Genomic DNA, 15,445 nt, shown 5'->3' on the forward strand with positions numbered 1-15,445 from the left:
AGTAACTGGAAAAGACGGGAAAAGAGACCGCTCGAATCCTCTCAGGCTTGTCTCCAAGTCAGTTAATTTTAGTCAACAGAAGTTTCCCTTGCACAACGGTTCTTTATAAGCTCTTACACAGAGACTTCCTCCATAGAAACGGAGCTTTCCCAGCTCCAGAGGAACGGCAGCGCTCACTGAGGAGAGAAAAGCTTCCGGGCAGCGTGGGACAGGCAGGGGGAACAAAGAGGGGACTGGAAATGCTTTAAACTGGAAATCGCACGGCTCAAAGGGGACAGAACCCGCGCAGCCCCGGGGACATCTCGGCAGCCGCTGGGGCACCGTGCCCGGCCCTGCCACCGGAGCCAGGCGTGCCCGGGCAGGCGGGGCAGGGCCCAGGCCCAGAGTGACCCCAGGGACCCGCACTGACCTTTCACAACCTGGGCTCCTGATCTCGGGTGGGGCTGCACTGAAATCTGCACACACTCAAATCCTACACAGGAAAACACAACGCGGTGAAAACCCGAATGGGACCCTCTGGCTGCGCTGTCAGCGGGGCCAGGCTGTGCTGCCCACAGGGCAATCCCCGCCCCGTGCCGCTGCCCGGGGGACAATCCCCGCCCCGTGCCGCTGCCCGGGGGATCAATCCCCGCCCCGTGCCGCTGCCCGGGGGATCAATCCCCGCCCCGTGCCGCTACCCGGGGGACAATCCCCGCCCCGTGCCGCTACCCGGGGGACGATCCCCCCGTGCCTCACAGGGCACTCGCCCGGGCGGGGCCGCTGCCCGGGACAGCCGCAGCCCGGAGGGGCCTGCCCGCACCGTCAGCCCCGGCCGAGCCTTCGCCGCCCGTGCCCGGGCACATCGGCGCGCACGTGACCGCCTCATTAACGTACACGTGACTTTCAATAGCAGAGACGAGACCCCGCTCATTGGCGTGTAGTGACCCGTTCATTAGCGTCAATCGGAGCCCTCGTTAGCACACAGCCGGCCCTGCCGCGGGAAGGCCGCGGGAGCGATGGGCGCTGAGCGCGGGACGCCCCGGGGACACCTGAGTGAGGGCAGTGCCCGCGGCCCCCGGAGCGTCCCGCCGTGGGGCGCTGTCCCGAGGGCAGCTGCTGTCGCTCTCCTCGGCTCTCACAGTATTCAGAGCCCCGAACGCCTCGGGAGCGCAGGAGCTCGCAGCCCTCAGCCGGAGCCGCGCTGCGCGCTCGGGGAAGGCGAGGCCCGCCCGGGCACCGCCGCACGACAGCAGCGCGCGCTCCCTGTCGCGACGGCGCCGGGCCCGGCCCGACCCCGGCCGGCCCCGCCCCGGGTCACGCGGGGGCGCGCGCGCCGCGCCAACTCTCGCGAGAGCCGGGCCTGGGCAAGATGGCAGCGCTGTGCGAGAGCTTCACGCTGCGCGGGCCGGGCCCCGGCGGCGGCGGCCCCGGTCCCGGTCCTGGGCTGTGCCTGGAGCCGGGCCCGGGCAGCGACCTCGTGCTGCTCACCGAGCGCGGCCGGGCCGCCACGCTCTTCAAGGTACCGCGCGCGCGTGCTCGGGCGGCGGCAGCCCCGGCATGGGGGGCGTCCCGGGCCGGGCCGGGGCCGCGCCGGTTTCCGTGTTCCGTCTCTCCCGGCTGTCCGGGCCAGGCCCCGCTGTCCCCGGCCGCCATCCCCGGCGGGAGGAGGGGCGGGGAACGGCTCCGGCCCGGGAGCGGCGCTGACCCAGCCCGGCCATGCTCTGCCCCCTGCGCTCCCCGCTGCCCCCGCTCCCTCCGCTCGGGTGCGCGGGGCGGCTCGGGCGCTTGTTCGGGTATTTCTCCTTTTGCTGATATTCTCTGTCTGTTCCCTGTCCCAAAAAAACCACTTTCCCGAAGCCACAGGTACGTGTCCCTGCAGTGCCAGATGCTGGGCTGTCAGCTCAGTGTCAGCTGCCGTCCTGCGGGCAGCAGGAAGACTTTAGTTTGCAGCACCTGAAAATGACAATGTGTTCTGGTCTCTGTTATTCAAGAGACCATAATAAAAAACTTTAAGGCAAGTATTTGAGTTCCTGTGTTCAGTTGACTGTCACAGCCACACAGTTGGGGATTGTTGTGACAGGACAAGCAGGAATGGGTTTAAGCTGACAGAGAGTAGGTTCAGATTAGATATTGGAGAGAAATTGTTCCCTGTGAGGGTGGTGTGGCACAGGGTGCCCAGAGCAGCTGTGGCTGCCCCTGGATCCTTGGCAGTGCCCAAGGCCAGGTTGGATAGGGCTGGGAGCACCTGGGACAGTGGGAGGTGTCCCTGCCCATGGCAGGGAGTGGGACTTGGTGATCTAAAGTCCCTTCCAACCCAAATCATTCCATAATCTCAGTGGGTTGTTGATACAACCTCCTTTGGATTGTTTATTCCCACTGCCAAGACCATATGTGACAACACAGCTGTGTTGTAAATACACCCAGTGTACTCCAGAGGAGGCAGAGGGGCTCGAGTGCCCATGGCTGTGAATCACACAGAACAGGAGCTCAGACTACAAAATCCACTGCTCTTGCTCACAATAACTCACCTTGAAAATGGAAGAGAAAAAGCACAAGTCTGTGTGTGATTGTACTGGTCAGAATAAGCCATGCCTTGTACCTGTGCTTCATGGCATAAACCCTTCAGACTGTTACAGGTCAAAGTTATTTCTTACATGAAAAGAAATCTAGTTAATGTAGAGTTCTTTCCTGTTATTCTGAAATTGTTGGTGTTAGAAGTGGAAGCAGGAATGCTCAAGAGGAATTTCTGAGTAAAGCAGTTTCCATATTTCAATATTCTAATTCAGGTCAGATGTGACTACCTCACATTTCCTTTCTGTCATGAGAGAAGTCCCCAGAGTGTTTCACATGTTACATTTGAATTGCATTGTCTTTGTTCTGACTCTGTAGATTTCGGATCAGAAGCCCCTGGGCTGTTGGTCGGTTAAACATGGGCAGATTCTCACCTGTCCTGTCGTGTGCAACTTTGAAACCCATGAGTACATTGCAGTTCATGATGACAAGGTGAGAGCCTCATCCTTCTGTAGAGGGAAAAAGGAGTTGGTGGGTCCTCCTGAGGGAGTGTAGGTAGGAAAAAATCAGCAGTGTGACATTTCTGGTTGAGAGTGAGGCGAGCTCTCAGCACTGGTGGCATGTGGAGGTACCAGTTGTGGGTTTCTCTGGGTCTGGATTGAAGGCACTTGAGATAGCAGTTCATGTTTAGACTCAAGTGTTTATTATTTCCTATCAGTAAACAGTCTCACTGCTGGGAGTTCTGCAGCTTTTCATTAGAAGGCCAAAATGGCCAACAGTCTGTTGTTCCAAGGTCTTTTAAGACTAAACTATCCAATTAAGAACTGACACCTAGATTATTTTCCCTTTTAACTCAATAACTGATCCCACAGAGCCCCCAGTGCAGACTTTTCTGCCCAATTACAAAATGCCACCCAAACCCATGAAGAAGAAGGAAGAGGAAGCATGAAGAAGAAACCCAGGATGACACCCTGTGCCCTCCATCTTGCTTCCATCCACAACATACTAAAAATCCCAACACCTCAATTTCTCACCAAGTGATACACCTACGCTGCTCTCTATAATCTATTTTACACTTTTGTGGATTCCAGTCTATCTTGAAGTCTAGGAAACTCTCCATGAGTGAGGGTCAAAGTCAGTGCTGCCCTGGGGGTCAGGGCACCCCAGAGCAGACAGAGAAATATTCCCAGTGTCCTGGTGTTCCACAGTGACATGAGCAGCATCTGTGCTGAGCACCGTGGTCTGGTGGCCCTTAGACACAGGAGATGCTCAGTGCCTGCTGCATGCACTCCCAAAGGATGAGTTACTTCTGTTTCCTGGATGATGGTACTGGAATGGTTATGGGAGTTCACATCCCCATCCTTGTTTTCCTGCTCTTGTTTCACAGTTAGAACTTTCTGTTGTGTTTATGTAGCATTTGCTTAGATCATGCTAAACTTTTGGCTTTTCATTGTTGTTGATGAAATATCACTCCTGGCCTTGCCCTGCTTGTGAAAATCGGGCCATCTGGATCTCACCTGTCTCCATCACTCTTACCTACTTTAATTCAGAGTTCTGCTGTGTGTTTTTCTTTATTCTCTCCTGTCCTTTCTTTCCAACTCAGGATTTCTGAGCTTGGTTCCTATTCCTGCTGTTTCTGCTCCCCCCTCGGGCAGTTCCCACTCAGGTTGCTGTGAATGCTCCCTGTTTGTTTTCCTCCTGTTGCAATTGCTGATATTTTGAGTGGTGAGAAGTCTGTGTGTTACTGTTTTACCTAAAAATTATGCTTCTCTTAAAGGTTTTAAGAATATGGAAGAATGAAGACATTAACTTGGACAAAGCCTTTAAAGCAACAGTAAGTGTCCTTCAGGTGTTCTCTTCTATGTGTTTTGGATCCTGGTGGAGGGACAAACTGCTCCAATTTTCATAGTATTGGCTGTATTACATTTTAGCTGAACTTGTGCTTCATGATGTTGTGGAGTATTGCAAGGAACCCACTTGCACTGATTTTATCATCAGAATATTTCTCCTAAAGTGATTTTTATGCCAAGGCCAGCATTTCTGAGGACTTTCTAAAGATGATGAATTGTGTTCAGTTACAGATCTTCATGCTCTGCTGGTTAATGTGTTAAACATCACTTTGTTGTGTGACCTCCTGACCCTGTCATGTATTTTCTGATGTGATTCAGGAATGTGACGCTCATCAGGACGTTTTCCTGACTTTTTTTTTTTTTTTTGGTAGTGATTTGCATTATTTGTGGCATTTCAGCAAATCAGCAACATTCAGATCTATATTATTAAGAATCTTAAAGCTTCATCATTTTTCTGTTAAAAGTTTACTGGCAATAGTGAGAATAATGAACAAAGCAGTCAGTTTTAGCAGAGAAGAGAGATTTGTTTTTGTTCTTGCAGCTCTCAGCAGATGTGTACAGGATCCACTCCCTTCCCCAGGGTGGGGCCCTGGTGCTGTTCAGGGGAGGGGCAGTTCGGACTCTGGATGTGCTCCTGGAGGCTCCTCAGCAGGAGATTGAGAACCTCATCTCAGCTGAGGCCATCAGGTCAGTGGGGCCCCTTTGTGGGGCTCTTGCTCGGGGGAAATGACTGGGACTGTGAAAGTTGTTCCCTCTTTTGAGGAGATGGGGGCAATCAAAGACCGAGATCGTGGAGTTCAGTGGGTTTTTTCCAACACTTGATTTTTAAAATCTTAGAGTTATTTATAGAGATTTCCTAAAAAGATTTCCTAGAAGTTGTCTAATGTATAGTGATAAGACTTTATACATAAACCTAGAATTTGGAGGATGTTCATCCAGCTTTCTGGTTTTAGGTGGAGTGGAGCTTTTATGGAAGGCCAACAACCTGTCTTAATTTTCACTACCGAGAAAGTGAGTTAAATACTTTTTATTTAAAAAACTCTCATAGAAGAAGACCTGAGTGCTTTTTTCAAAATCCATCACTGGTTTAATTTGGTTTTAAGAGCTTTTAGTAGAATCATTATCCTGATTTAATCAACACAGCAGTTAAATGGAAACTGTGTTGCATTCAGGGCTGAGAAGCTGGGCTCTCAGAACTGCAGAGAACAATTAATAATATGAAGTACAGTAGACATTGTGTGACTCTTCACTGCTCAGTGTGAAGATCTATTGAATAGGATGTTTGTTTTTAAAAAAGGAATTATACCTGAATCTGTCTTTATGCAAATGCTTCTTCCTTTAAATCCTTTTGTGGCATCAAATAAGAGTTTTCTGCAGACTACTCCAAATAATTCTGTATGTCCTATGGAAAACACAATTTCCTAATTTTGCACAACATCCAAAGTTAAGCAGTACTGATATCTGAATTTGTGTTATATCTTCTTTGTGTAAATTAAGGGAAAATTTTCTTTTCTTTTTTTTATTTTAGGATAGGAATTTTTTTGTGTATGTACAGAAGCCTAAGCTGAGCAGTCTACACAAATACAAGCTTGAACAACAGGAATCAGCCAAGCCCCTGTGTTTCACAGCACATATAACAAACCAAACTGTCACACTGCTGTGTCTGTGTAAGTTATATTTGTTAATGGGTTGTGATAATGAAGCAAAGAATCGTATGAAAGGACATAAAATGTTCATTTTCATGAAATGCTGTTTAATATTTTTAGTGTTTTTAACTTTCTAAAGCAGCTACAAGTAGTAATGAAAGATTCCTGATACTTTAATGGTTGCAACTGTTCCTACGTGTGATCACGTGTACCCTGCAGATCTCACTGCACCTTTATTGCTGTACTTTTATTTTGCTGCTTTGGATGATAATAAGTCCTTTAAATATCCTGCATTAATTCTTCTTTCAGCATTCACTGGACATTGGGGTTTTTTTGGATGTGCTTTTGCCATATGATATCAGATTTTTTCCACAAAAAAAAATTTGTAAAAGAGTGATTATTATTTTTCTTTTGACAGATTCCAATAACTCTGTGTACCAGGTTCTGATACCTCTACAGCAAGATACTGAAGAAGAAGAGGAAAAAGAAGAAGAAATTTTGCCTAAGTCACTACTACTAAACCTTTCAGTATCTGGAGCTGTTCTGAAAGGAACATCTTTAGTTGTCCTGGACAAAGACCACATTGCAGTGTTGGGCAGTCTACCTGAACCTGGGAAAAAGCCCAAAGGTAACTTGAAAAATCATATTAAGATATTGTAAGGTCTGAAATTTCCTTGAGCAAAGCACTGGGTGTGAAAACTGTGCTGTCCCTCTTGTCCCAGCCTCTGGTTTAAAGCTCTTCAGTGGAAAACCAACATTTCTTTGAATTGAGATTTAACCTGAGTGATGTAATTCCTAATGCTAAATACTGGCTGAGCTGTTTTGAAACAGTTATTTCTGTTTCCTCCAGCGTTTGTAATTCAAAGTAGCAAAGGCAAATGTAGTGCTTATGTTGCTTTTTGCTCTTTTTCTGTTACTTCCCTCAGAGTGCCTGACCATCTGGAATACAAAATTTCAGACGTTGCAAAGCTCCAAGGAGCTGCCCCTGGGGACCAGTGGCCAGGTAAAGCTCAGCCATGGCTTTGGGGTCCTTGGGCTTTGTGCTTTTGGCAGCAGGGAGGGGACTGTTGGGCTGCAGAGCTCTGCAGTAATTGCAACTTCTGCAGCAAAATTAATGCTGACCAGTTGATGAGCACTTTGTGTCAGAATATTCATTGGGAGGCTGGGGGCCTGTAGGGATTTCTGTGATCATGTAGTACTTTGTAATTTCTCATGATCATGATTATTTGGTGTGAATAAAATCACTGAACACAAATCCCAGCAGTGTCTGTTCTGTTCAGGCAATTTGCAGTTGAAGGCCTAAATGATTCTATGAACACCTGAGCAGCACTTCAAGCTGTTCAAGAGTCAGATAGGTGAAATAACACCTGGGGAATAAATGCACTAGTGAACTAGAACAGCTGACTGCTTTTGTCTTAAAATTGCACAAGAGGAAACTTAAAATGTGAAATTTTCAGAGGACTTAATGCCTTGGAGCAGCCACTGTATTTTAGGACATCCCTGGAAAAATACTCAGCACTTGTAATTTCTGTATTTAAAATCAGCAGTTAATGAAGGTTTGCTAACAAATATTAAACCTGCCACAAATAATTTAAAATGTTTTGATTACCAATTTCCAGTTGAAGCTTACAGTAAGGAGTTACCCATCAGTGCAGGAATTCACTTTTCTGCTTATCTCATTTATGATACATTTTAATATTTTGCAGTTGTGGTGTTATGAGGAAAAATTTTTTCTCATTCATGGGAAAGTGCTGACTGTAATTATGTACAAGTGTGAAACATCATCCTTGGCAGCTGCTGTGGGAAAGCTCAAGGACAGTCAAACCCTTGGTAAGGTTTTTTTTGTTGTTTTTTTTACAATTACAGTGAAAAGATCTCGTAAAAGGAAGATGTCTGAAATTGTATAAAAATTATTTTAACACAGTCCTATAAAATTAATTCATTGAATCTAAACAGCTTGAAGCAACTTCCCACTGTACTGTGTTCCTGGCTGCTAAATTTACTGGTGCTGAGAACACCAAAGCACACAAATGTCTGAATTTATTGTGGCTTCACTTAACCTGGGTTGTCATTCAGATACTGGAATTACTGAGAACACTGGAATGCTGGTGATGAATACTGAGAACAAAGTGAAGTGCTGTTTCCTAAAAAGTATTTTCAAAGAGTTTGTGGTCAGATAGGGCAATGTAAAACCTTAGTTTGTGAACTTCAGTTTAAAATTGTACTGTCATAGTAGTTTTAAGCACTGCAGTGGTAAAACATTGCAAGTAATGCTCAGGATAATTTGTGTAATAACTTACTTTTCTTGCTCCCAGAGGCAAAATGGAGGAACAGCGTAAAAAAGGTGATAAAATTACCCGCTGCTGAAATAAAACTGGCAACTTTCTTGGCATAAAATCACTTGCATTATAGTTTAGAAAGTATCTATTAGCATAAGAAGTTGATGCAATATTCATACTTCAATAAATGTGCTGTAAGTGTTATCTTCATGTAGTTTCATTTGTGTGTTCTCAGATGTGTCCTCGTTTGTGAACTGGAATACCCTGGAAGATGAAGAGCTGGTGGTTTCCTTTCAGTCCCAGGAGTCTGTAGCTCTGAAAGCAGAGTCCAGAATGAATGTAAGTTAGCATTAGGGTTGTTTGAGGTTGTTTGTCTTGTCTCTTCCCCATGCTGCTACTCTTAGGTGTTGCAGCAGAAAGAAATTTCACTTTATCTGTTACTGATTGTTTCTAACACTGTTTCTGGACTTAGAGTTAGGAATTTTAGTCTGGACAGCAAGTTGGCACATGAAGTGTCCTTTTGCTTGAAATTCTTAAATATTTTGGAGCTGAATAATAACTCTGTGTTTTTCTTCACCACAGTTAAGATCAAATAGAAGCACTGTTGCTGGACAGTCAGGGACCTTATCAGTTGGGCAGCTCTTACTAAGACTCAAAGTAAGTAACCCAAATATCCTCAAGTAGTGTTTAAACACTCAGAATATTCTAGGTGTCTCTTAAGCTGTTACCTCTTTCCATGTCCTCTTGCACATATCAGGTTGACCAAGCTGCCTTGAACAGGTGAGCTGAAGGATATTGTTATTATCATTACTGTGCAAGAACAGCATTTGGGCATGATGAAATTAAGTTTTGTCATAGGAGTGTGTTTTGAGAACTGTACATGGCTTATAAGAGCTGAGCTCTGGAAACTTGCACAAATTTGTTCATTTTTAATGACAGTCTCTTACAGTAAATAAGGGAGGATATTTCATCTGAACTTTGCTTGTTTAGGTTCTTATTTATGGCCTTTATTTTGTTGAAGGCATTTTGGCTGTAGGAAGTCGGAGGAATTGTCAGGAATTCCACTGTAAATTCAGCAACAAGCTCTTTAGTTCCTTTCTAGAACTTGCTGCAAGTGCTGTGATAGGTCACACAGGAAGGGAAGCTTATCTACAGTTCAGCTGTGGCTGGACACCTTGGTATTGTCACTGATGTTATTAATGAGCAGCTACTGCTTGCCTGAGTTCAGAGGGAGGAATCTCCTCATTTAGCTCCTTCATGCTTGAGAGAATCTATCCTAGCAAAACACAGAGTGGTGAGGGATTTCTGTAAATTTTTGTAACTTGAATTCCAAAATAGATCTGCTTCTTCTTAATGCCAACTTCTAATTAATGCCAGTGTAGTTCTCAAACATGTGCCACGTACTTCTGAGTTGCACAGTATTTGTCTTTTCCAGGATGCTTCTAATTATGTGTTGGAAACTGAATTGAAAAAACTAATGGCAAAAGCACCAACCCCAGATCTTCAAGCCACCATTGGCTGTGTGGTCTCTGCCCTTACAGACAGATGTAAAAAAAATCCAAAGTTCTACCCTCAAAATTTACTGCAGGAGATCGTCGAAACCCGTGACTTGTCCTACAGGTAGTGACTCTGCATTTTTTAAAGTGTAAGGATAGTCTTTAAAATTAAAAAAGTAGAAATAAAGTTCTTTATAAGCTGCTCTTGAATTATCAGAATTTAGTACCAAAGATGTTTATTTTCTGATGAAGTTGGTGTTTTACATAAAATTCCATCTGGGGAGGAAGATGAGTACTACTCCTTAGTTGCCAGTGTAGTTCTCAGTGTGGACTGTGTAACCTATTAATTTCATATTCTTATAGTTTATGTCCAGATTTAATGGCTGTTGCTTTGGAGCAAAAAGACCTGCATCTCTTACAAATCTGCCTAGAACGGTTTCCAGATATTCCTGAAGAAATTACTTATGCTTGCCTGAAAGCATTTTTAAGGTAACTCGAAATCAGTCTTTCCTTTTTTTCTTCACCAGATTTTAGTCTGTTTTTATTTTCATAATAAGCTTCATAGAGTTTATTATATGTGTTGATGGCATTGCTGATTTTAAAGCTAATAATTAAAAGTGTTAAATGTCTGAAATTTTCATCTACAGCATGAGTGAAGACGATCTTAAAAGTGTAGATGTAAATCTAGATTCCGCCATCTGTTACGTTGATGTTGAATTCAATGATATGGAAGTTAAGACTGAAATTCTAGAAAATGGTTTCAGTGAAGAGATGGACCAGGATATGTGTGATACCAAAATCCCAAAGGAAAGCCAGAGTGATGGTGAATCCTGCCCTGTTGGGCTTCAGAAGGCAGCATTGCTGTATCCTTTGTTTATATTTGCTATTGCCAAAAGGCAAACCCTCTGATTGCTCAAAATTTCTGAGTTCTCATAAGAGATGTTCCTACTCAGTAGAAAAACTGTTTCAAATACAAATAGAAGCATTTAGCTTTTAAGAATGTATCTACACCAATTTAAACTTAGTTTTATTACACTTCTGCAGTAATTTTTCTCTACTTCAGAGCAAAGGTATCAGTGCTTTGGATATTTGCCTGTTAAAACACATCAGGGAGTTACACTCTTGTAGTGGACAGAGCTGTTCAAGTTAAATCTATTGTAATGGTTCAGTTGCTGTAGATATTTCATGATAGAAATAAGATTGAAATAGAACTTCTCTCAAAAACCTGGAGAAATATTTTCTTTAGAATTCACTCTGGTTTGAAGAAACTGGTATTTTTCCTGCAATGTTATTCCCTTAATAGCACTACACAGAAATGCTGTTCTCCATTCAGCTTACACTGAAACATTTCTTTTGCCTCACCTGAAAAACCTGCCAGCTCAACAAGCTGTTGTAAGTATTTTAACATTAAAAAGTATAAAAACACTTACTGTTCTGTGGTAAAGGAAAGGGAAGAGATTTTTTCTATTGTATATGAGAAATTCACTGTTCTTTCAGGAGTCTGAATAACAAACTAATGCACAAAAATGAAATTAGGATGCCTAATAAGATTTAATATTAAGGAATATCAATTTTTCCCATATACTTACATAATTTTCTTGATATTTCTAGTCCTTGGTTATTTTAGAAGATGTAAGTAAGAAACTCTCTTTATGACCCAGCATACCTAGAAAAAGTTCATATTCTGTTAGCAAGTAATAATACCTTCCCTTGATTTAGATGTTTTTTAAGAAAGGAAAAAGACACAGTAATTTAGTCAGTCCTATCAGAAACAGAAGTGTAGAAAATATAAGAAAAAAACTCTGTATAAACCCAAATGTAAAACAAATCTAGATCACCTCAGTCTAGGAAAAAACCTACCAAATTCCCCTGTTTCTCAAAATCTGAAATATAACTTCAAGAACTGTGTGTACCTGTGTGATTTTCCAGTGATTTTAGAAAAATCCCACACATCAAAACAAGGCTGATCTCAGCTCTGACACATCTCCTGGAACAGTGATTACCCCTGAATGTAATTTACACTGAATATTGCTGAGAATTTTCAAACATCCAGCTATGGGTGGTGTAAGAGAACCATAAAACTTGTTTTTAATGTGTAGTATACAGGCATCTATTTTGCATTCAAAACAAAAAATAGAATTTAAAAATCCTTATGAATATTACCATGTGCAGGACAAAGCCCCTTGGTCTATTAAATGTTTGTCCTTTACAAATGTTCTGACTTTTCTACTTTCAGCTGTTTCTCAGGTATTTATATTACCTGTATGTGAAATGCAGTGAAAAAGTTAACACCACTCTTCCTGGAATACGCTCTCCCACAATAAATCAGGTGAGCAGCTCATTCTATCAGCTGTGCTTCCTTCTGTTTCTGGGGTGTGTAACTGGGAGAAGTTGGGAACATCTAAAATCAGCTGACATCTGCATTTGTGCTGCAAAGAGCTGTCCATCAATGTAACCTGTGTGAAGTCAGATGCAACACTTTAACTATCAAAACACAAATATACCTTCAAATATTCCTGAACATATGAAGACATGCATTCTGCAGTAGAAGTTAATGTTTCAGAGTTCAGCTTTTAAAGGCAAATGTGTGTTATTTCCAGACTGGGAAGTGTAAGTGTACTTTTCTGTTTCTCTTCAGATCATGGATTGGATGTGCCTGTTGCTTGACGCTCAATTCACTGTCATGGTGATGCTTCCAGAAGCAAAGGACTTGCTTTCAAACCTGCATAAGTTTGTGAGAGCCCAAGTAAGCTGCATCTTCTGGGATAATTCTTTGATTTCCAGTTGGATTCAGAATATGACTGTTGAGAACAGGGGAAGACAGACAACAAATTATATAGTGAATCAAATAATGGCTGTCCTCTTCTGTATGCTCCTTCCTGAGCATGAATTGCAGTTGCCTCTGTCTCATTTGGATTTCAAAAGCTGCTCTATTTGGTTTAAATGTCTTAAGCTGTGCAGAACCACAGATAGTTCCACAATGTGATGATGTATGAAAAGAATTAAAGTGTGTTTTACTATAAATGTCTCTGTTTCCTTTTCAGGTACGGTTCTACTCAGAACTCAACAAGATTGAAGGAAGTTTGCAGGAATTACAAAGACTGAACCACCTGAGAGAATCTCAGACCTATTCTATTGAAGTGCTGGAAATCATTTGAATTTGAAGCTCATTAACACATTTATTTTGTATTGATTCCTTTTATGACAAGGATGTATTAGCACTCCATATTGGGGCTGTCAAAAGTTGTTTTCTACATAGGAGGAGCCTGGTCACTCTGTAGCTACATGGGAGTTGTAAGTTTGAACCTTGTGTATTAAAATCTCTCTTTTTGACTGATGAGAAGCTGGATGTTTGCTTATATTTTCATGTAGAATTTTGATACATGATCATGAGAACTTCCTAGAATACCACAGGATTCTTGGCTAAACACAAGATGGTTGTGGCAGAAGTGCTGAGGGCATAACTTGCTGTCTTGGGCTGTGTAACTTGGAAAGAGCTGCACACAGTTAAAAGGCTCGAGTCACTCTGCAAGGTGACATGTTTAGTTGTATTTATACACTGTCAGTACCAAATGTATGTACAAGTCTGAAAAAAACCTCTGCAGCAGCAGCTGAAGATTTATAGACGGGACTTCTTGGCACTGATAGTAAGTTGCTTTCAGTATTTTGGACAAGAAAACTTATCTTGAATTTAAAATAAGAACATTCTTACCTGTATCAGTTTGTTTTCTGTAAGTACTTTTTCAACTACTGAACACCTCAACTTAATGTCACCTATGCTGCTTGAATTCTAGCATTTCAAAGTATATCTTAGATTGATTTTGACTCTCTTTGAAATACAAAGTGATGAACTAAAGTTTTATGCAGACAACATTGAAGATTTTACAGGTAGCTGTTGACTTATTCTTCTGATGAGGCTTCACTTAAAGCTGACTTGTTACAAGATACCTGTGGGACTATTCATCTGGAGTAAGGAAAAATGCATAATGCTGAATTGTAAGGGACAGGTGCATAATGCTGAATTTCCTGGAGTCAAGTATAAGGTGGATTGTTGGGGACAAGATAATCAGTAAATTTTCAGAACAGCAAATATTATGTTATTTTTACTAATTATGTGTTGGAATATTAGTAGAATTCAGCATATCAGTATACTGATATACTCTGGTTTTCATCATCTAAATAAAATGACAGTTGGAACTATATTGAATTACCTCAGCAAAAGTCATGTAAGCCCTTCCTTCCTTCCTTCCTACACCTGACTTCCCATCTACTGCTGAGCTCCAGTGTAACATTACTCAGCAACACTGTGGTGTCTTAGAAAAATGTCTGTGGAATTGATTTGAGAGCCGAACACCTGAATACAATTCCTAACACAAGTTATGAAACAGTTTAGAGTGAAGGACTGGACAAAAGCATCTCAATAATTTAAGCAAGAGCATATGCTCACTTGTTCTGAATGCCATCCAGCTGTAGGTTCAGTTCTTACCTTATCCTTGGAGAAAGGAGCCCACCCAGACAACAGCTTGGAACACCTGGGCTATTCATCTTCTCCAAAGTGCCTTGTCAAAGGAAGCTTCTTCTCCATCTGTCCTAAGGATGGAAGCAGGGTAGAGCTTCCACCCAAAAATTCCTCTTCCTGCTGTATTCAATTCACTTATAAACATGCTCATGTAACTACGTGCAGACCCCAAATAGGAGCTCCAAATTCCAAATCAGTGTATTCTACTCTACTGAGTGGAATGGGGACAGGTTTTGGGGTTGGGGTTGATTTCTCTACTGAGCTGTGTGTTGGAAAGGATTAATTTATATCCCGTCCCTGAAGGTAACATAGCTCTCTGTGCACCCATTTCTCCACCTACAAAATGAAAATTCAGTAAGCACTTCCACATCACCAACTGATAAGGGATGGGATTAAGAGACAGATACTCTGGTTCACAGTTCAGAAGCACATGATTCTCAGCACCTTTGATCTACCACAAATACACAAAATCCACAGTATTTTGGAGATGTTAATGCTATTAGAATGCTGCAGGCTGTGTGATTGGTGCAGCAGGTGCCTTTGCTAGATTCTCAGTGTATAGATGGCAGAATGCACAGGTGTTTTTCCCATGATACCAGAAGGAGATAATGGAAAATGTGTCTGTATATTCATGTATTTAAATAGTTACCACAACCCTCGGCCACCTTGTGAGAGGTAGCAAAAATCAGCCCCACCTTAGCAATCTAAAGGTAGCCTAGAAAGGTTCAGAATACAAATTGAGTGGAAAGAAAGGTGTAAATGGGGTTGGGCAATGTTGGCTGCTGCTGTGTGTGTCATCCTGTGTTCAGGGCTTTGGGCCTGTGCAGCTGCAACACTGAATATAAAAGAGCTGCAGATAAAAAGCTGGATATAGAGTGCAAATTGGGCTAAACCCTGCAGCCATTGTTGTGTGCCTGATGCTCTGGCAGGTTTGTGGGTTTAATGAGGTGCTCGGCCTGAGCAACAAGTTAATGAACAAAAGGACTTCAAAAATTACTATTGAAGAATGCAAATTAAATGATATATTGGACATGCCACTGCCATGTTTGTAGCATGACCAGCGTTGGGTTTTACCTAGCTCAGCTGTATAAGCAAGGGACTGAAAGAAATGAACATGTAAACAGACTGATTTTCTAATGATAAGACTTCTGGCTCTCTGAAGTCC

At 42.9% G+C, this 15,445-nt stretch overlaps 1 protein-coding gene across 1 annotated transcript; it reads left to right on the forward strand.

Annotated features, from left to right (window-relative positions):
• The first annotated feature begins 1,342 nt into the window (after window positions 1–1,342).
• Window positions 1,343–13,963, forward strand: NOL11 (nucleolar protein 11). The gene is made up of 18 exons (XM_084218553.1): window positions 1,343–1,498; window positions 2,869–2,982; window positions 4,268–4,324; window positions 4,882–5,027; window positions 5,294–5,351; window positions 5,869–6,007; window positions 6,405–6,614; window positions 6,913–6,989; window positions 7,693–7,816; window positions 8,501–8,604; window positions 8,848–8,922; window positions 9,701–9,885; window positions 10,125–10,250; window positions 10,409–10,624; window positions 11,075–11,153; window positions 11,998–12,090; window positions 12,400–12,507; window positions 12,806–13,963. Exons 1-18 carry the CDS (start codon window positions 1,349–1,351, stop codon window positions 12,917–12,919), a joined length of 2,175 nt encoding a protein of 724 aa, XP_084074679.1. The 5' UTR covers window positions 1,343–1,348; the 3' UTR covers window positions 12,920–13,963.
• Window positions 13,964–15,445: the final 1,482 nt, after the last annotated feature.

Source organism: Fringilla coelebs (genome assembly GCF_963513975.1).
Source record: "Fringilla coelebs genome assembly, chromosome: 19".
NCBI classification, from domain to species: Eukaryota; Metazoa; Chordata; class Aves; order Passeriformes; family Fringillidae; genus Fringilla; species Fringilla coelebs.